The sequence below is a fragment of the Rattus norvegicus genome, chromosome 20 (assembly GCF_036323735.1).
Source record: "Rattus norvegicus strain BN/NHsdMcwi chromosome 20, GRCr8, whole genome shotgun sequence".
Classification (NCBI taxonomy): Eukaryota; Metazoa; Chordata; class Mammalia; order Rodentia; family Muridae; genus Rattus; species Rattus norvegicus.
The window spans coordinates 10613476-10634524 of NC_086038.1; the positions used below are offsets into that span (position 1 = coordinate 10613476).

General features: G+C 50.0%; 1 protein-coding gene across 2 annotated transcripts; it reads right to left on the reverse strand.

Annotated features, from left to right (window-relative positions):
• Positions 1 to 1115: 1115 nt before the first annotated feature.
• Dnmt3l (DNA methyltransferase 3 like) lies at positions 1116 to 15514 on the reverse strand. 2 transcript variants are annotated; one of them, NM_001003964.2, is made up of 12 exons: positions 15332 to 15514; positions 14857 to 14946; positions 14576 to 14620; positions 13378 to 13457; positions 13183 to 13295; positions 12394 to 12565; positions 9696 to 9783; positions 8649 to 8743; positions 7019 to 7094; positions 6527 to 6666; positions 4782 to 4867; positions 1116 to 1565 (listed from the first exon to the last, which is right to left on the reverse strand). In NM_001003964.2, exons 1-12 carry the CDS (start codon positions 15450 to 15452, stop codon positions 1403 to 1405), a joined length of 1269 nt encoding a protein of 422 aa, NP_001003964.2. In that variant the 5' UTR covers positions 15453 to 15514; the 3' UTR covers positions 1116 to 1402. The 2 variants fall into 2 exon arrangements, with proteins under 2 accessions (NP_001003964.2, XP_063135225.1); XM_063279155.1 differs by lacking the exons at positions 7019 to 7094; positions 9696 to 9783; positions 12394 to 12565; ... (3 more) ...; positions 14857 to 14946; positions 15332 to 15514 and having other exon boundaries at positions 8649 to 9074.
• Positions 15515 to 21049: the final 5535 nt, after the last annotated feature.

Genomic DNA, 21049 nt, shown 5'->3' on the forward strand with positions numbered 1-21049 from the left:
TTTTTTTAAGAAAGGAGAAAAAAGCCATGTGGTGGTGATGCGTGCCCGCCTCTAATCCCAGCACTCAGGAGGCAGGCAAATCTCTGTAAATTCAAGGCCAGCTTGGTCTACAGAGCAAGATCCAGGATAGCCAGGGCTGTTACACAGAGAAATATTATTGGGGATTGGGAGTCCCAGTATTTGAGAGGTTGAGGCCAGCCAGGTCTAAAGAGTGAGTTCCCGGAGAGCCAGAGAAACCGTCTCGGAGGAAAAAGAGAGAGAGAGAAAGCATCAGCGAATGGGAAGGCATGTCATGTAGCAGCCTGGGACCACTCTATGCAGAGATCTTGCTACCTCTCTGGTCAGTGGGGGTCATGGGTTCACGCTTGAGGCTTCTGCTGCCTCATTAGGCCAACAGGGTGGGTAAACCCTGGCCTAAGCAGGATTCCTGTAATGAGCTCACACATGTCACAACATATGTGGAGACCAGATGACTCACAGGAGTGGGTTCTAAGAATCAAACTCATGTCTTTAGGCTTGAGAACATGTGTACACTGAACCACCCTACTGGCTCCAGACTGCTTGAGAGTGAGATATCCTATTTACTGACCCCTCACACTTCAGGGTCCAACCTTAGCCCAGCTTCCTTTCAGAGCCCAGAACCAACATGACCCCAGTGGGTCCTGAGCCCCAACTGTGGCACCCAGGCAGTTTGACTCTCTTTAATGGCTGGGGTCTAGATCTGAGGTGTGTGTGTGTTGAGGGCGGAGGTTATGGTTAATAAGATTTACTATATACTTCAAAACTGACCAGTCCACACACACTTCCCAATGGATTTAGCTTCATTGGAACACCAATTGCCAAAGGCTGTTGGGAACCCACTTCTGCAAACTCCCATTGTGTTAGGACAACCCAAAAGGCACCTGGTCTGCTTCAGCAATGGTTTGGGGTGTTTTGTGTAGGGACAGGGAGGATGAGTGGTTTCAAACATCAAAGGAAATAGCTTTAGGTGGCAGTGACAAAGGCTACCTACAGCCCCGGCAGGACGGCAGGCATTCAGTGTCTAAGGGAATGTCACCACTGTGACGTACAGAGGAAAGGCCTCAGTCTCACACACCACACCGGAACACCACCAGTAACAATTCTATGATATATTTGAAAAACTTCACAACAGGTACACACAGTTTTGTTCGGAAGAAGCATGGCCGGTTACCCCATCGGGATCTTGTCCAGAGCGTTGGGCGCCTCCGGACCCCCACAGTGAGCTGCCCAGAGGCATTCGCATCTCAGATGGATGCCTCAAACAGGAGAGAATCCCAAAGCCCAGCAAGCAAACGGGAGGGAACTCTGCAGAGGGAAAAGGCCACAGGAAGAAGGCTGCCACGGTTCTAGGGAAGACTCTTCGTCGTACGGTGATTCATTTCTAAAGAGGAAGTGAGTTCTGAGAAAAATACTTGAAGTACTCTCTCAGGGGGAGAAGGCAGTACTTCACTAGGGAGTCAACTTTCTGGGCGGCCAGCTTGCTTCTGGTTCTGACTTGGGTTTGCAGAGACTGCTCTTCCTTAGGGGTCAGGTCCGCGTGCTTGCTACCAAGGAAAGAGTCACCTGTTAGAAATGCAGCATTGGGGGTTGGGGATTTAGCTCAGTGGTAGAGCGCTTGCCTAGGAAGCGCAAGGCCCTGGGTTTGGTCCCCAGCTCCGGAAAAAAAAAAAAAAAAAAAAAAAGAAATGCAGTATTGGATGGGGTACCCGGGGTTGGTGGTGATGCTTGGGGGTGCAACTCAGAGCCTTGACGTCCCCACAAGGTGAAAGGGTTGCCTGTGGTCTCCAGGGACCCTCAAGGAGGACCTGCCGAGTCTCCAGCTCTTGAAGCAGCGGTATAAATGGCCCTGACCCCTACCTGCCTCTGGATAGATTGGCAACAGGCAGGGTTCCCAAAGATCAAACCTCTAATATCGCTCCCCACCCCTTTTCTCATCAACCCACCCACAAAGCCTTCAACCCAAAATCTGCCCTGCTTACAAGATGGCACAGGGAATGGCCAACCAATGACTGCCCCAAATTGAGACCCATCCCACGGGAGAGAGCCAACCCCTGACGCTATTCATGATGCTCTACTAAGCTTGCAGACAGGAACCTAGCATAACTGTCTCCCTAGAGGCTTCATCCAGCAGTGGACGGAAACTGGTTTGGAGACCCACAGACAAACAGGCAGTCTTGTGGAAGGATGGGGATAGAATTGTGCAAGCTGGAATCGGTCAAGGGCAACACCAGACCTACACAGTCAACTAACCTGGGCCCATGGGGGCTTACAGAGACTGAATCACCAAAGAGCATGCAGGAGCTGGACCTCGCCCCACCACACCCCCATTTGTAGCAGATGTACAACTTGGTGTTTATATGGATCCCCTAACAATTGGAGCAGGGGCTGTCTCTGACTCTGTTGCCTGCCATTTGGACCCCCTTCCCCTACCTGGACTGCCTGCTTAGACCTCAGTGGGAGAGGATGTATTTAGTCCTGTTGAGACTAGATGTCCCAGGGCGAGGTGGTACCCAAGGAGAGGTTGTCCCTTCTCTCAGAGAAGGGAAGGAGGTAATGGGGAGAAGAAATTTTCAAGGGTGAGACTGGGAAGGGGGGCTTCGATTGGGATGTAATGTGAATTAAAACGGTGTATGTATGTATGTATGTATGTATGTATGTATGTATGTATGTATGTATGTATATATTCCCAGGAAACCTGACAGCTAAGGGCTCCGACTCTTAGAATTTGTGAGCTTCTTCCTGGAGTCCCCCAACTTTGAAGATGTGATACCTGGCGTCCCCTTTCTGTATGCCCAGCCCCTGGTGGAGTTAAGGACCACCTCTTTGGGGGCAGACAAAATGGCATGTCAGAATACACTGTCAGGCTGGAGAGATGGCTCAATGGTTAAGAGTACTGACTGGGGGCTGGGGATTTAGCTCAGTGGTAGAGCGCTTGCCTAGGAAGCACAAGGCCCTGGGTTCGGTCCCCAGCTCCGAAAAAAAGAACCACAAAAAAAAAAAAAAGAGCACTGACTGCTCTTCCAGAGGTCCCGAGTTCAATTCCCCAGCAACCACACGGTGGCTCAAATGCAATCCCAAGCCCTCTTCTGGTGAATCTGAAGAAAGCAACAGTGTACACAAATAAAATAAATAAATCTCTCTTTTAAAAAAAAGGGGGGGGGGGTTGGGGATTTAGCTCAGTGGTAGAGCGCTTGCCTAGCAAGCACAAGGCCCTGGGTTCGGTCTCCAGCTCCGAAAAAAAAAACCAAAAAAAAAAAAAAAAAAAAAAAAGAGCCAAGTGACCAGGGGCAGGTGCACATGGCCCTCAACTTCCTTTGGGGTAAGCAGGTACTGGGCTGGAGAGATGGCTCAGAGGTTAAGAACACTGACTGCTCTTCCAGAGGTCCTGAGTTCAATTCCCAGCAACCACATGGTGGCTCACAACCATCTGTAATGGGATCTGATGCCCTCTTCTGGTGTGTCTGAAGACAGCGACAGTGTACTCATAACATGAAAGAAAGAAGGAAAGAAGGAAAGAAAGGAAAGAAAAGAAAAGGAGATGGGATGGTAGGGGGAGTGAGGGGTGGTGGTGCACGCCTTTAAATCCCAGAACTCAGGAAGAAAGAAGCAGGTCTATGTCTGAGTTCAACAGAACAAGTTTCAGGACAGCCAGGGATACACAGAGAAACCTGCTTTGGAAAAAAACAAAACCAACAAAAACAAAACAACCACAATCACAACAACAACAGCAAAATCAAAAAAAAAAAAAAAAAAAAAGGGAGGGAGGAAGGAAAAAAGAAAGAAAGAAAAGAAAAAAAAAGGAAAGAAGCTATTCCTATAAGCTTCGAACCTAGCAGGTTCCCATGGTGGGCAGCTCAAAAGAAGGGGGGAAAGGCTCCTCTTCTATAGCCTCCTGTGCTAGGATTGGCTGCACCCTGATGATTACTTCTAAAGCACGTTTGTTACGGAATAGATGACCTGTGTGAGACACGCCTGACAGGCCCACGGTTGGCAGGAGTAGAACCTGGCTCCTTTTGCAGATGGCTGAGCTCACACACCGTCCCTCTCCTGCTCTGTCCTATCCCACGGTATCTATCCAGAGGAGCTGCAGTCAGGAGACAACACCTCAGAAGCTCCCAAAAGGAAACCTTTGGGAAAGCCATAGCCCCTCCAAAGCATCCGGGTGAGGAAACCTGGTGGTAACTGACTGGCAAGAGTGGCTAGGAGCCAAGAGAATGCTGGGATGGAAGAAATGAGTGGGAAGTTTCCAGAAACTCAGTGTAGGGCAGGAAAGGACACGACTTAGTTTCAGGAGATAGAGTTCAAACTGGCTCAATCCACCTGTATGTCTGTAAGCAGGTGGGTGGGTGTCTCTCTCTCTGTGTGTGTGTGTGTGTGTGTGTGTGTGTGTGTGTGTGTGTGTGTGTGTGTTAGGGAGTTGACTCACCATATATGAATGGGTATGAGCCTAGCTAGGTGCACATTGGGCGGGCACTTCAGAAGGCTAAGAGTAACTGGTTTGCACAGTTTGAGAAAGAGCCAATAGGCCCGTGGCTAGGAGCCTGGACTTTGTCCTGAGGACAAGAGAACTTTTGGCCAGTCGTGAGGAGAGATCAGTAGATAGTGGGTGTCATGACAAGTGTCCCCTCAGTCCAGGACACCCTGAGCACTGCTGTGTGTTCAGCGTTGTGGTAGACAAGGGGCATGGGTCTGTATAGGCCTGGCTCTAACAGTTTCCTCTGCCTCAGAATTGTTAATATCCCCCTGCCCTGAGGAGGTACCTCTTCAGCCCTGGAATGTTGCTCCACACCCTCATAGCATTCTGGAGGACTCTGCCGCGGACATCCTGGAGGGTCACAGCCTCTGTCTGTGGGAGAAGAGGGTGGGTCAGCATGACACAGAGGCAATCTCCTCCCAGGGGATACACAGGCCATTGAGGCTGGCCATGCTCGCACAGTCTTTGTTTCAGAGAGGTAAAATCTAGAGAACCCTTTGATCAACTCTATACAATTATGTTTTCCAATGGCACTGGAATGCGTTATATTCTAGGATAATGTAACTTTCCAAAACTCTGAAAAGTCAGAAAAAAAAATCTCTAGGCAATGGTGGCTAATGCATGCCTTTCTTCTGAGCACTCAGGAGGCAGAGGCAGGCAGATCTCTAAGTTTGAGACCAGCCTGGTCTATAGAGTGAGTTCCAGAACAGCCAGGGCTACACACAGAGAAACCCTGTCTTGACAAAACAATAAGAACAAAAAGACAAAATCTGGGGCTGGAGAGATGGCTCGGCGGTTAAGAGCACTGACTGCTCTTCCAGAGGTCCTGAGTTCAATTCCCAGCAACCACCTGGTGGCTCACAACCATCTGTAAAGAGATCCGATGCCCTCTTCTGGTGTGTCTGAAGACAGCTACAGTGTACTTATATAGAATAAATGAACAAATAAATCTTTAAAAAAAGACAAACTCTTCATAGGCTTCAAGAGATTCCTTTCTTTCTTTCTTGGGTCAGGGTTTCACCATGTAGCCCTGACTGGCCTGGTACTTACCCACATTGGCCTCGTATTACAAAGATCCACCTGCTTCTCACAGGATTCAAAGCAAAAGCATGTGCCACTATGCCCAGCTCACAAATTTTTTTTTAAAGATTTATTTATTTTATGCACATGAGTACACTGTAGCTGTCTTCAGACACACCAGAAGAGGGCGTCGGATCACATTACAGATGGTTGTGAGCCACCATGTGGTTGCTGGGAATTGAACTCAGGACCTCTGGAAGAGCAGTCAGTAGTCAGTGCTCTTAACCACTGAGCCATCTCTCCAGCCCCATATGTGTGTGTGTGTGTGTGTCTGTGTAATATGTAATATATATATAGTATATATATATATATATTATATATTGCACAAAGCAATACAATTTTGTAGAATTCTTTCACCATGTAAACTATTGTCATGAATCAGATTCAACAGAGAAACAAAAACTTGACAAGAAAAAGATCCCTCAATAAGAGAAAGAGAGAGAGAGAGAGAGAGAGAGAGAGAGAGAGAGAATCACAGACCAACCTCCTTTTACACTTGTCAATTCAAGCAGTCCTAGCTTTAAAAGCCCTAGAAGGAACTGACCACTGGGCCCAGGTGGCAGCACCGAAACTCATCGTTCGAGAATGAAGGAGAACATGGTGGTCTGTGTGAGCGCCCAGGCACGCCGTGAGTGCATGGAGTGCGCATGCGTGTTGTATGAAACCTGTGTGGTGTGAGCAGATGTGTTCATGTGTGTTCATGAGAGGTGAAGAGGAGGAGGGGACATCAGTCTGGGTGGGTGTGGCTTATACACTGCACATTGTAAGCTTAGTGGTATCGGAGAGGGGGTTTGTCCTTCAAGGCTGTCTGTCTGTCCCTGTAGGGAGCAGTCTGTGTCTCAGGTGCCCGATGTCCTTGTAGCCCTGCAAACATCAGGGCAGCAGAGGCCTCAAGGAGTGAGAGTCCCAGACCCGGATACAGCCTAAGGCTCCTGCCCCAGGTGCACCCACCTGAAGGAAGCGGACAGTTGTCTCTTGGTCATCTTCAGTCAGCAGCAGATTGTCCACAAATATCCAGAAGAAGGGCTGCTGGCTGTCTTGGCGAGGCCGGGCATACTGCAGGATCCGGTGGAACTGGAACATGTACCAGCCTGCCAATGAACCCGGGGGGAGACCGGTTCAGATGGCGAGGATTGGGGAGGGAGCAGGATGGCTTTTGTGAATGCTGGGTACCTCTGCTCTCCCTTTACGGGGATGGGAGGGCCAATACCCACCTCAGAACTCACCCAACAGCTCACTAAGCATGTGCAAGTTCACCTGGCGGTTAAGAGCCCAGGGAAGCTGGATTTAAAATGCAGGGTGTGTGACTTCTACCCTGTCTGAAGGCTAAAATGGTATGAGAGAATGAAGAGACAGAAGAGAGGACAGAGTAGAGGTGGCAGGGTTGAAGACAAGATTCTCAAGTGACCAGAGATGTTAACAGTCCCATTTCTTGAAACTTACCAGGACAGCGGTCACAAGAATAGCCTAGGGGCTGGGTTGAGCCATACACCAAGTCAAAGGGACCCCATTTCTCCACCTAGGGAACACACGAGTTTGGCTGAGAGTCAAGTGCTTCCCAACTGGTGACCAGCATCAAGGCCTCTGTACCCCAATCATCTCCCCAGTGATATACCTTGTGGGTGACCCAGACAGACCTCCTAGTTGAGCCTTGGGGCCCACATAGGCAGTGACACCCAGACAACACTCTCAGGACAAGCCCATACAGTGGTAGCCTGAGAGCACTCCATATCTGAGATTCCTTCTCAGATAACTGTTGGCTCTTTAAAAAGGGCCAGTCTTGGAGGAAGCACATAAACTCCTTCAGCCTAAGGAACTCCCATGTCCTTCTGGGAAATCACTGACTGTGCTGAGAGCCAGGCAGCTGGGAACAGACAGCAGGGTGGACACTGTGTGGTAGCCATAAACAGTCCCCACTTAGATCAGATGGGGGTCACTTCCAGGATAAGTCAGAGAATGAAAGGATTAGCCTCAAGTGCAGACAAGCAAGGAGTCTTCTGTTAGTACAAGTAGCCCAAGGTCCAGAGCCCAGGAAATCTCTGCTTCAACAATGGCTCCTCTAATCCTGAACCTTTCCCCTCCCCCTCCCCTCCTCCCCCTCCCCTCCTCCCCCTCCCCTCCTCCCCCCCCCTCTGTTCCCCTTTCCCCTCCCCCTCCCAGTTTTTCACAGGATTTTTCTGTGTAGTCCTGGCTTGCTCTGTAGACCAGGCTGGCCCAGAATTCACAGATCCACCTGCCTCTGCCTTCTGAGTGCTGGGATTAAAGTTGTACGCCAACACTGCCTGGCTAGCCCCGGACATTCTCTTAGGAAAAAGTTCCTGAGATGCCCACAAGTGAGTTTCCCAATCTAGCTAGGCCCCTACTTTCTTGAGCCTTCCCATTTCTCTCAGATTAATGGACTGCCACCCAGAGGCTCTTGTGCTCTTCCTCTGTGCCCCAACCTCTTTACCTGATGTGCACCTAGGGTCCTACAGGGCCATGACTGGCTGGGGTCTAGCCAGAAGAAGTAGGCAGGATTCTGGGTTAAAAAGACCAACATCCTAACTGTATAGCTAGACCCTAACGCACTGGCACACTGCCTGCACGCCCACAGGAGGGGCGGAAGAGGTGCTACCTCAGGGTCAAGACAGCACCAGATTGGTGTTTGGAAGATGTTTTCAGACAACTGCCTGCCACTCAGTTCAAGACTTGCAGTTATGAGAGGGTGGGGTGGGGTTGAGCCTCCTCTGCCCAATCATATCCCTATATTGTAGAAGACAGAAACCAGCCACACGAATTTCAAGAAGTTTGGCTGCTTGTCCCATCAGGTCTGAGGGCTTTACAAAGGCCATAGAAGCATTCTGTCCCCACCTGCCACTGTGAGGCATTGGGAGGGGGGTAATTATACCCAGGCTGGCTCAAGCTAGGACCCCATGCTGGTCTGGAGACCTCCAGCAATATGCTACACCCCATTCGCTCTACCCTGCCCCTCCAGGGCCCCCTCCCTCCCTTTTTGCCCCTTCCTGTAGGCCCCGTAGTCTCTCCCAGTAGCACATGGAGCCTCGGAAGCCCACCCACCCCTGCCTCAACTCACTTCTCTCCTCACGACATTGGTGACATCTTCCACGTACTTCAGCGTTCCTCCCTCAGAACCAGAACTGCTTTCCAAAAAGCCCAAACTCTTTAGTTCTGGAGTGGGGGGGACAGGGGAGGGAAGGAGAGACAGACAGGATGGATACAGCAGATGTGGGCTCTGTCCCCAGAATGGGGATCTATGACAGTGCAATTTCCCAGCCACAGACTAGCAGCTTGATCCTTTCAGCAGCAGAGCCCAAGACAAACTTCCTGAGTGTTAACTTGATGAAAATAAAGTAATTTGTTGCAAAATTCTTCGGCCTTTCTAAGCTATGTTCTGGCTGGTTTGCTTAGACAACCAGCCAGGCTGGAGACCCCACAGGGCAGGTGGGTTTACCCTCAGACTCCCGAGAATAAGAGCTTGGGCAAGTACAGCCCTTGCTAGGTGTCCTTAAAGCATAGTGATACAATTATAGCTATTACATAGGGCACTCGTGACACATTGTGATACAATTTAGCCAGAGACCAGAGCACCTTTGGGGCTTCTGTGCTTCCTGGGCACAATGGGGATCAGAGCAGTCTGACCGACAGGATCCCAGGAGAAGAAGTGGCTAGGTTGGGAGGTTCAGGAAGGTGGGTGACTGGGGGAGTGTAAGTATGAGAAAGGTAGAGCTACCTTCCCACCAGCAGCTGTTCCCATTGACCCTTGTAGGCTTGTCTCTTCCCGATCCCTGCCTCTTCCTCTTGGGGCGCTGGGTCTCTCTCTATCTGAGTCCTGGTTCTCTAACCCTTTTCACCCTTCCTCTTGCTTGGAAAGATGAAAATCTCCACAAATGGGAGATTTTTTTCCCCCCTGGCAATCCTGGGATACTGGCTTTCCTGGGACACTCAGTTCTCTCAGTTCAAGGAGTCTGAGGAAGAGGTTTTCTACCATTAATCCCTGCTTCACATCTCAGGTGCCCAGTGATATCCTAACGGCCAAACAGAGGACACTAGAATACTCTGGCGCCCTCCTAGCCCCTCTTCTGGAAAGTGTTTTTTTTTTTTTTCTTGTGACTCTACTCACCTTTATCAATATTCCCAAAAAGACTCAGCACCCTCACTGGCTGTCTTTTCCATGCAGACACAGTCTTGTATATCTCCACAGGGCTTGCCTGGAAAGGAAGCAGAGGGAAAAAGAGAGAAAGACAAAAGGATGCATGCTGGTTGCCCAGTGAACGCCGTTATAGTTAAGCGACCCCTGTGACGGTCTTTCCCTGAATGCACAGGACTCACCCGAGAGCCACCTGGGACTCGCTTGCCAAGGCCTGGCTGGCCCTGATGTGACCAGTGCTGTCCGTCCCTCCCTGGAGATCAAGTCCACCCATTCCCTGAGTCTAGGACCCCCATAGAGCTACAAAGGGAGGCAGGGTTTCCTTGACATTCAAGGGGAATGGATTCCCCTCAGAAAACAACTCTGTAGGTCTCCAAGGACTCCCTGAGAGCAAAACCGTTCCAGGAGTCTGAAATCCAAGTAACACCAGGGATGGTAGCTTCGGAGGCTTCAGGGAACCATCCCAGGCCTTTTCCCAGCAGCTGGGCTCGGCACACAGTGGGTGGCTCCAATTGGCATCGGGGTACCAAAGCCTTCATCACTACATGGTCTTTCCCTGTGCATCTCAATCCCCCCAAACTCCTTCTCTTACATGGGTACCCTCCGTTTTGTAGTGTCCACAGCAATTCAAATGTTCTCTTTCATCTCAAGTTCAGCTAAGGTGACACCTCAGAGGTCCTACTTCCAAATTGTGTTTGCAGGTCCCTGGCCCCACCCAGGAGGCTGCAGCCAGGGCAAGGGAATATTGTGTTGGTTAAGCATTCAAGCCAGTATGATGAACTTATGTGTCTGTGGAGAGGGGGCTCCTGTCCTACTTGTGACCAGTAGCCATTCCCAGGCTTTTAAGAAAGATTAGTGACTGGGCTGGAGAAATGGCTCAGCGGTTAAGAGCACTGACTGCTCTTCCAAAGGTCCTGAGTTCAACTCCCAGCAACCACATGGTGGCTCACAACCATCTATAATGAGATCTAGGGTCATCTTCTGGCCTGCAGGCACACATGCAGACAGAAAGCTGTATGATAATAAATAAATATTAAAAAAAGAAAGATTAGTGACTATGGATGTACTCAGTTGGTAAAGGGCTTATGGAGTGGGACAGTGGTGGCACAGGCCTTTATTCCTAGCACTCAGGAGATAGAAGCAGGCAGATCTCTGAGTTTGAGACCATCCTGGTCTACAGAGCTAGTTCCAGGACAGCCAGGGCTATACACAGAGAAACCCTGCCTTAAAAGACTGAAACGTGGGCTAGAGAAATGGCTCGGTGGTTAAGAGCACTGACTGCTCTTCCAGAGGTCCTGAGTTCAATTCCCAGCAACCACATGGTGGCTCACAACCATCTGTAATGGGATCTGATGCCCTCTTCTGGTATGTCTGAAGACAGCTGCAGTGTACTCATAAATAAAAATAAATAAATCTTAAAAAAAAAAAAAGACTGAAACGTGTCCCTCAACAGAGGAATTGATACAGAAAATGTGGTACATTTACACAATGGAGTACTACTAAGCTATTAAAAACAATGACTTCATGAAATTCACAGGCAAATGGATGGAACTAGAAAACACCATCCTGAGTGAGGTAACCCAATCGCAAAAAAACACACACATGGTTTTCACTCACTGATAAGTGGATATTAGCCCAAAAGCTCGGATTACCCAATGATACGATCCACACAGATCGCATGAAGCTCAAGAAGAAGGACGACTAAAGTGTGGATGCTTCAGTCCTTCTTGGAAGGGGGAACAAAAATATTAGTAGGAGGAAATATAGAGACAAAGTTTGGAGCAGAGACTGAAGGAAGGACTATCCAGAGACTGCCACCTGGGGATCCAGCCCATATACAGTCACCAAACCCAGACAACATTGCTGATGCCAAGAAGTGCATGCTGACAGGAGCCTGATAGAGCCTGCTCTGCCAGAACCTGACAAATACAGAGGTGAATGCTAGCAGCCAACCATTGAACTGAGAATGGGGTTCCCAATGGAGGAATTAGAGAAAGGATTGCAGGAGCTGAAGGAGTTTGCAACCCCATAAGAACAACAATACCAACCAACCAGAGCTCCCAGGGACTAAACCACCATCCAAAGAGTACACATGGACAGACCCATGGCTCCAGCTGCATATGTAGTAAAGGATGGCCTTGTTGGGCATCAATGAAGAAGTCCTTGGTCCTGCCAAGGCTGGACCCCCAGTGTAGGGGACTGTCAGGGAGGGAAGGGGGGGCAGTTAGAGAGGGTGAACACCTTCATAGAAACAGGACGAAGGAAGATGGGATAGCAGGTTTATGGATGGGAAACCAGGAAAGAGGATAGCATTTGAAATGTAAATTTAAAAAAATCCAATAAAAAAAATCAAAATGAGAAAAAAAAAAAAAAAAAAGACCGAAAAGGAAAAAAAGTTTGTGTGAAGCCCATGGCTTTGGGTTCAGTCCTTATAAATACGGTGCCTGTAATCCCAGCAGAGGAGCAGGATCCTTGGCTCCACAGTGGGTTTGTGGCCAGCCTGGGCTACCTGAGATCCTATCACAAAACATCAGTGATACCTGCTCTCCGGTAGGAACATACCAGGAGGCATTAAGGCAAAACCTCAGCCCTGTCCAGTGATGAGCGCACATGGATGTTAGCCAGCATCCGGTGGCAGATCCAGCCCCTCCCCCGCACCGGTTGTCCTCACCCCCTCTCGGTCATGGAAGGCCTTCAGCTGGTGACGCCACTTCTTGCGCCTCTGCAGCAGTCCGCTCCGGGAGAAAGGCAGGCACAGGAAGCAAACCCAGCAGGCCATGGCATTGATGCGCTCCGAGGTCCCGGGGCCCACCAGGATATCCACACACTCGAAACAGTAGCATCTAGAGTCAAACCGAAAAAAAACCACCATGACCGGAGTCATACTGCTGTGTGTGTGTGTGGGGGGGGGGGGGACGGACCCCACAAGCCAGGCCAGCACCTTGTTTTGGAGGGAACCATCTGTTTCCCTCTCTGGCTTTGCTTTTGTGCTGGGTGGGTGGGGCTGGCTGCAGGCTGGGAAAGAGACTTAGTAACAGAAGAGATGAGGCGGGTGTGGTAGCAATGGCGGACTTGGAAACACTTTAGTCTTTCCACAACTTGGAAGCCTGTACACACATTTTTAAGGGCTCTGAGAAAAAAACATATGAAGTAGCAGCTGGCCCGGAAGGGGGCACTTAGAAGTCAGGATCGTAAAGAGAAAGATATCCAAAAGGACAGGGCAGGGGGACCACCACAGATGGAGCTCAGGACAGTGATTTAACTGAGGGTGAATGAGATGCCGGTGTCCTGGACCCACCATATTGCATAAGGATAGAGAGAATGGCTGTGTGGTGGCTGTTGTGTTTGTGAAGAGAGACATCCAGATGCACGTCCTTCAGCAACGGCTTCCCATGTTGGGGGAGGGTGGGGGGGGGAGGGTCTTTTGGGAGGAGCAATAGGAAGTTGGGTCCTGCCTCACCTGGTACAGTCGGGGCTCTCGCAGATGAACAGGGTATGCCCGGAGCAGCAGATGGTACAGTAGCTCTGGTGTCCATCCTCGTCGTATAGGAAGAGGGTCTCCAGGAACTTGTCCTGAGCAGGGAATATAAAGGCTGTGGGTGTGATCTCCCTCTACGGTTCCACATCAAGGCAGTCCCACCACCTTCCCACTTACCTTACACGGGGCACAAATTCCCCCCTCAAACAAGGGGTGCTGAGCGTACACCTGGAGAGATCCGCAACAGAGGCAGATGTCTAGAGAGAACACAGAGGGAAAAGCAGGATAGATGCTTATCAAAAGCAACCCCATGGGCTGGAGAGATGGCTCAGCGGTTAAGAGCACTGACTGCTCTTCCAGAAGTCCTGAGTTCAATTCCCAGGATCCACATGGTGGCTCACAACCATCTGTAAAGAGATCCGATGCCCTCTTCTGGTGTATCTGAAGACAACTACAGTGTACTTACATATAATAAACGAATAAATCTTAAAAAAATAAATAAATAAACAAAAGCAACCCCATAGATCCTGAGAGAGATGTGGGAAGCCCCAGCAGGGATGGGTGAGGGTCAGAGACCGGAAGACTTAATGGGAGAACAAGATGTCCCAAATGAAGCATGTAGAGCTTTTTTGTGGACTCGGAATGGTGGGGCTAAAAATGCCCATGGAAACCCAAAGACGTCCAAACCAGCCCAAATCCAGAGAAACAGATCATTGGCTGGGGAGGTCCGGAGTGACCATTGATGGATACGCTGCTTGTTTTCCTCGTTTCTCTTTCTGACCAAGTCACATGTGTCTCAAGCTGGCTTCATCCTCACTGGGGACGGTCTGGTTCTTCCACCTCTACCTCCCGGAATGCAGGGATTCCAAAGTGTGTCACCACACCCAGTTTATAGGGTACTGGGAACAGGACTCAGGGCTTCTGGCAAGGTAAGTGAACACTTAGCCTAGTCTCAAATTAGATGGTAGTGTGGCTGACGTAAACACAGTTTGGAGTGTGGGGTGGGGAGGAAGCTGGGGTTTGGAGACAGAGGTTTTTTGTGTAGTCCAGGCTGTCCTGGAACTAGCTCTATAGAGCAGGCTGGCCTCAAACTCAGAGATCCTCCTGCCTCTGCCTCCTGAGTTCTAAGATTATTGTGTGAGTCACCATGTCCAGCCGAGATATAAAAAAAAAAAAAAAAAAAAAAAAAATCAAACTACATGCCTTAAGCAAGTCTGGTGCTGGGGTCGAGGTGGGGGTGCAGTAGAGAGAGGACATCCACATCCAATGGGGGTCAGGATTGTTCCCCACTTTCCGGGATGGCTGAGTGAAGTAAACCTTTCTGGCGGGGCTGGCAACTGTTTCTCTGGGTCACAGGCTAGGTGTGCAAACTTACCTTCGATGTTCCGCTGGTTCACGTTGACTTCGTACCTGATGACCTCTGCAAGAGAAAGACAAGTAATCCCTTCTCTCTCTCTGGGCTCCTCGTTGGAACACGCATGGCAAACTTGTCTTCTGTGGCGATTGGGACACAAGGAATCTCTTCTACTGATGCCCACCAAATGCCTGCCCTTGTAGCTTGGGGTGCCAACCCGAATGATGCAGGAACTTTCCATGCATTGCCTGACTCTAAGGGCCATATCTAAGAGATAAACTCATTACTGGGTAGGGCCTTACCTCTGCCTGTCGGCGGTGAGGAAGGGGTTAGAGGCTCCTTGGAGTCTTCCAGTACCATATCCACGCTGTCTTCCTCTTTCAGATCTGGGGCTAGAGATGAAGAGGCCATCATTACACAAAGATCTCAAAGGAAACAAGATACATGCAGAAAAACAGCTCCCTGTAGTCAATACAGGGGGTCAGGGGAGCCACCAGAACTGCCCAGCTAAGCCACGGTGACATTTCTCCATCCATTGGAGGTTAGGAGGCTGCAACATCAACTTTGAGGTGCCCTGTGGGGGGTACCCTTCATCCATTCAGTCCCAGACAATGTGTATTTTCAGGTGGCCCTGCCTTCTCCTGCTCCTGGCTGAATCTCTAGGACCCATATTCTTGCTTTCTAGTGACAGCCCAGAACCCCTAAGGACCCTGAGGAACTAGAGGAGGCAAAAGAAGAAAGGAGAGGGAAAGGAAGAAAAAGGCCTGAGTATCTTACAAGATTTCGGCCATTGCTCTTCCAGGGGACTGTCAGGGTCAGTGCTAGAGCTCTCCGGAGTCTCCAGGTTCAAGGTTTCATGGGTCTTAGAGCAGGAAGAAGGTGTCTCCCGGGAACCCATGGATGTAATCTGCTAGAAGGGTCTGCGTCCAAGGGATGGCGGGCGTGCCAGCAGGGTCCTCAGAACCCTAAAACACAACGGAGAGAGGTTGAGAGGAGGGTGTGCCCGTTCTCTTAGGGCCTCGCGGGGTAATGTGGGGAGGAACAGAGAGGGCTGGTTAAAAGGGACCTGGTGGGTAAGTAAGATTGAGGACGTAATGCTGGATGGAGCCTATGAGGGCCTGGGATGGTAGGGTTGAGGGGGCGGGTCTTAAGGAGCCCAGCACGTGAGGGGAGGAGTGGGGGTGGGGTGGATGGGGCGGGACTGAAGGGGCTTAGGAAGCCTTGCGAGTGGGAGAGGGGTTCGGGGAAAGGGTGGAGGAGGGAGAGAGAGTTCAGAGGAGCGGGTTATGGAGTTCTGTAGGGCTCAGGGCTGAAATGGGGTAGGAGTGAGAGAAGGGAGGCTCTAGGCCTCACACGTTGAGGTTAGGGAGCTGGGAGGTAGGGTTCCTGATGGTGTGGAGGGGGGATGGGTAGGGCAAAGGAGCAAATGACCAAGGGTGGGGGAGGAGTAGGAAGTGAGCCTTGGGTGGAGACAAATCTAGGTTAGAGTAGAATTTATTAGAATGAGGTAGGACTATCAGGGTGACACTGTACAAGGTAGCATCTGTGGGTAACCGGAGGAAAACCTGCCAACCTTTCGGGAGGTACTTCATCAATAATCCTTCCTACCTGGTTTAAAAAGCCAATTTATTCATGGCCAGTAATCCCTTCCGGGATACCGCAGTGGCTGGCCTAATCCACCAGCGGTTTTAATGAAGGGCCAAGTTCCGGGCTTTGATTGGCAGAGCCGCTTGACTTACACGAGGTTCGGTATGGAAGTCATTGTACAGTAAAATCACCTGACTGCTCACCTCAGCCCAGTGTTCGAGGCCAGCGCCATGACAACGGCCCAGTCCTGTGGTGTGAAGAACTAAAGAGAGACTGGGCAGAGAGCGGGAGACAGCCAGGTCCTTTGTCCAAATCTCAGTGTTTAAGGAATAGGGACCCTGAGACACTGCACCTGCCCAACTTGTTAGAGGAGCCCTACACCTCGCTGCACACCGATGACGGCTGTGTATGAAGCTGGAGAAACATCTGTTTTGATATATGGCACAAGCTACACACTTCTACCATTTACCCATCCGCCCGCAGCTAAGGGCAAAGTTCCTTTGCTCCGGTTTTTCCTGGTCTTCTACTTTTTTCTCCTTTTTATCTTTTTTTCTTCCTCCTTTTCTGTTAAGATTTCCCTTATCCCAGGCTGATCTGGAATTCGCCATATAATCAAGTCTAACCTTGAGTTTCCCCTCTCCCTGCCCCACCTAGACAGCGTTGTGTTACAGATTAGGAACCGCCCGGATCCAGGGGTGTGGCCCCGGGTACTGCGGGCCTCCAACAACTAAGTCTTATCTTTATCGCCAGACTTCTGTTTATTTTTAACATTTGGGTTGTTCCCCACCCCCATCCCTCACCTAACCCCCCCCTCACCCCCAAGACAAAGTTTCTTTGTGTAGCCAAGGCTGTCCTGGAACTCATTATATAGTCTAGACTGGCCCCGAAGAGATCTGCTTGCCTCTGCCTCGGGAGTGCTGGGATTAAGGGCGAGCACTACTTCCCTGAGTCATTCGGGTATTTTTTTTTTTTAATGCCCAGCAAGAGGTTGGTGGCCTTCCTCTTTGTCTTTTTCTTACTGATCTGAAAGTTCTTTTGTTAAAGGTATATTCTCATGTAAATGTTGCAAATATTTGACTGCTTTTTTTTTTTTTTTTTTTTTTGAGACCGGTCTCATTGTATACATCGGGCTGGGTTGCCTAGAATTCACCAAGGTCCAGCGACTTTCCTTCCCTAGGGCTGGAATTAAAGGTATGTGCTACCTCACCTAGCCTTTTTTTTTTTTTTTTTCAAGATTGGGCCTCATTCTGTAGCCTAGGCTGACCTTAAGGGCGTGGCAACTGGTAGATTCCGGGTATAAGACATCACACCCAATATCACTAATGCCTTTTAATGTTTTTTTTTTTATATTTCCCGTGGAGATACTTTGTATCAAGACAGACCTATTGCTTTTTTAATTATTATCTTTATTTGAGTATGTATGTGTACACGTGCACTTGCCTGGCATGCTGTACCTATTCATCAAGTTCTGGTGAGAAAAAAAAAAGCCCAGCAAGATAGCTGGGTGGACACAGATGAAGATGCTTGTAGCCAACCATGGGACTGAGCACGGGGACTCCGATGCAGGAGTTAAGGGAAGGACTGAAGGAGTGGAAGGGGTTTGCAACACCATAGGAAGAACAACAGTATCAATCACCCAGAGCTCCCAGGGACTAAACCACCAACCAAAGAGTACACATGGAGGGACCCATGGCTGCATGTGTAGCAGAGGATGGCCCTGTCTGGCTTCAAAGGGAGGGGAAGCCCTTGGTCCTGTGAAGGCTTGATACTCCAGTGTAAGGGAATGCTAGGGTAGTGGGGCAGGAGTGGGTGGGTGGTGGGTGTGAGGGAGCACCCTCTTGGAGGCAGGGGGAAGGGGTGGGATGGGGGGGGTGTTGGAGAGGAAACCCGGAAGGGGGATAACATAAAATAACCAAAAAAAAAAAAAAAAAGGTCTCAGTGGCAAAGGTACTTGTATCCAAGCCTAACAACCTGAGTTCAGTCCCTGGAACACACACACACACACACACATACAAGCACATGCACACGCACACGCACACACTTTTAAAACTTCTGTGCTGGACCTGGAGATACGGCCCAGCAGTTAAGAACACTTGTTGTTCCAGCAGAGGGCCAGAGTTCGATGTTAATTTAGATGTAACTCTTATATGTCTAGGTTAAGAAACAGCTGAGTGTTTAAGACGCTAAATCCAGGCAGTGGCGTACATACCCTTCCATTTCTTCTTTTGTGAGAATGAGCTCTGGCCAGACTCTGTGGCCCATCTACTTAGGAAGGAAAAGTAGGCCTGAGACTGGGGCACAGGAGTCAAGGCCAGACTGGACTACACTGTGGGATTCCATTTGAAACAACAAGACTTCGGCTACAGATCAGCTGCAGATGTCTGTCAGGCAGCTGGCTCTGGGTTCAACCCCCAGCAAATCCTACTCTCCTATCACTCCGGAAGTCAGTCACAGCAGGAAGATCAGAAGTTTAAGGCCATCCTAGGCTACATAGTGATTTCTGGGCCAGCCTGGGCTACATGAGACTCTAACCCCAGTCCGTCCCCCACCCCGAAATCAGTCAATTAAATTAACAGCAACAAAAAGGGAACGAGGAGTTCCATGGTTGTGAGAATTACACGGTTCTTTTGTCATTTTTCTGGCCTTTTGATGTTTTCGTTGGTATTGGGAATATTTTCTATTACGTGTTAACTGGTTCTAACTTAGAGTTAACATGTGGGCATTGTTGGCAGTCAAAGCACACACTTGGCTTACAGATCTGCCAGGCCTGTGGCAGTCCCCCAGGCAGGTCTCTACCTATAGCCACCACAGCAGCACCTGACTCCACTCCACCTTTGCTGAAGATGGTTTGGTGATTTCCATTGCTCCCTGCCCAGAACTGTCAGAGCTCCATCCAGCCTGGACCCAGGCCCTTTGTTCTCTGCTCCTCTGTAAGGTGGAGTACCTGCCCTGGGCTAGCCCCAATGCTGTGGTCAACCTCTTTGTAGGTAAGGACATTGAGGATCACAGACACAGCCTGTGTGCTGGAGCCTCTGAAAACCTGAGGCATAGCCCTACCCTGGGCTACTGAGAGGGTATGGCTCTCTCAGGCCACCTCTTCTAAATTTAGCAGCTACAGACCACCTGCAGGTGTGGACTGTCTCGGAAACCCCCATGTGTGATGGAAAGTCCAAAATTCTACGGGAGTCTTTTCTGTTGATCTCCCCTCAGAGGCTGGGGGACGCCTGCCTACAACAGTCAGTGCTCAACCAACGGTGGATGGTCTCGGTCGGGTTCAGGCTTTTTTTTAAATAATGCAGACTTTGGTCTTACACTGCAGTTTTTAGTTCTCCTTTATCTGTTGCCTTTGGCAGAGAAATCCCCGTCTGAGGAGAAGCCCCTAACTGGGGAGGAACCCCCCCAGGCTGCAGGCATGACAGTAGGAGAGGAGTAATTCTAAGTAAGAGGGCTGGCTGAGCCACAACGGGGTCAGCACCTGATCACCCAAAGATACCCCAAGTGCCTCCAGCATCTTGGGTACCTAATGTGTGTATTCTGGAGCTGTCGGACCCAGAGACTCCATTAGTACCCTTCGTGTTCTTGAGATCCTGGCAAGGTGTGAACAGGGAGCAAGGGACTGGGACCTGTGTCCCCTCTGCCATGTCAGTGAGGGATCTCTGTGCTCTGGACAGCAGGAGTCGTGTTTGTTAGGGGCCGGGTTTACAGAGTTGGGGGTTGATGTTTCTATAGGAAATGCATACCTGCTGGAGACAGCGGGAGACGCCAGTGAGCTGCAGCCTCCTTTGGGGATGAGAGAGAGGTGGTGTCTCTCAGGGAGTAAAAGTCCATTTTGGCATCTCCCGACGCTTCCTTCTCAGTATCTGTGGGAGGCATGGCGCAGATGTCATTAACCCCATAGCCATTTCCAAAGATGATATGGTTATGCCCCAGAGCCTGGTGAAGGACCATGGGAGGACCCTGCCCCCCATTCACGACCTTTAGAACATTCTCCCCAGCCTATCTTGCTATTCACATGCACCCCAGCTCTGAAGTGACTGACCCTTCCAATGAAGCTCTCCCTTCTTCCCCCAGTACCTGGTCCTCATGCTGAACCCCCTTATCTACTTTCAATATTGATTCTTCACCCCCTCCTTTCCTACCTGATTCCCCACACACACATACACACAACACACACACACACACACACACAAACACACACACACACACGGTTTTATGGCGAATACACAAGTGATGCTACTCACTGAATTAGTCTCCAACACAGCCTGAACTCTCCTCTCACTGTACCACACAGCCCAGTACTAGGCTAACTGGTCTACCATTGGCTTCTATTCAACTGTCAGCGCTCATATTGGAGACCCCAGTACAGACCTGACCTGACTTTGCTCTAAAAGCTTGTCACCTCCCAGGTCACTGGCAGCCATTCGCTCTCACCTTGCTGGGGGCACAATTTCCATTCATGCCCACCTCTGCCTCCCTTTCCAACTGCCTCCGAGACCCCTCCCTGATTTGCTTGGAGGCCCTATCTTTCAGGCTACACTGCCCTCTGGTCTCTATCAGGAGTTCTGAGACTGCTCCTTAGACTCTAAGGAGAATAAGACCGGAACGTGCATGGTCCAGACATCTGTCTAGGGCAGTGGTTCTCAACCTGTAGGTCACGACCCCTTTGGGGATTAAACAACCCTTTGGGGGGATGCTGTTAGATATCCTGCATATCAGATGTTTATATTATGATTCATAACAGTAGCAAAATAACAGTTGTGAAGTAGCAGTTTATGGGGGGCAAGGGGTCAACACAACATGAGGGTATTAAAAGATCACAGCCCTGGTCTATGGGCTCTCTGCCTTCTTGCCCCTTCCTCTTATATACTATCTGACACACTCCTAGTTCAGCGTGCTCAGAGGTAGGCC

Excerpts from the sequence above, each read along its gene's own strand:
- Dnmt3l (NM_001003964.2), bottom strand. The coding sequence starts at position 15,452 with ATGGGTTCCCGGGAGACACCTTCTTCCTGCTCTAAGACCCATGAAACC. Across the intron at positions 13,458-14,575 it reads GAACCAGCGGAACATCGAAG|ACATCTGCCTCTGTTGCGGA; the intron begins GTAAGTTTGCAC and ends TGTTCTCTCTAG. Across the intron at positions 1,566-4,781 it reads AACATTCCAGGGCTGAAGAG|CAAGCACGCGGACCTGACCC; the intron begins GTACCTCCTCAG and ends TTTCCTTGGTAG.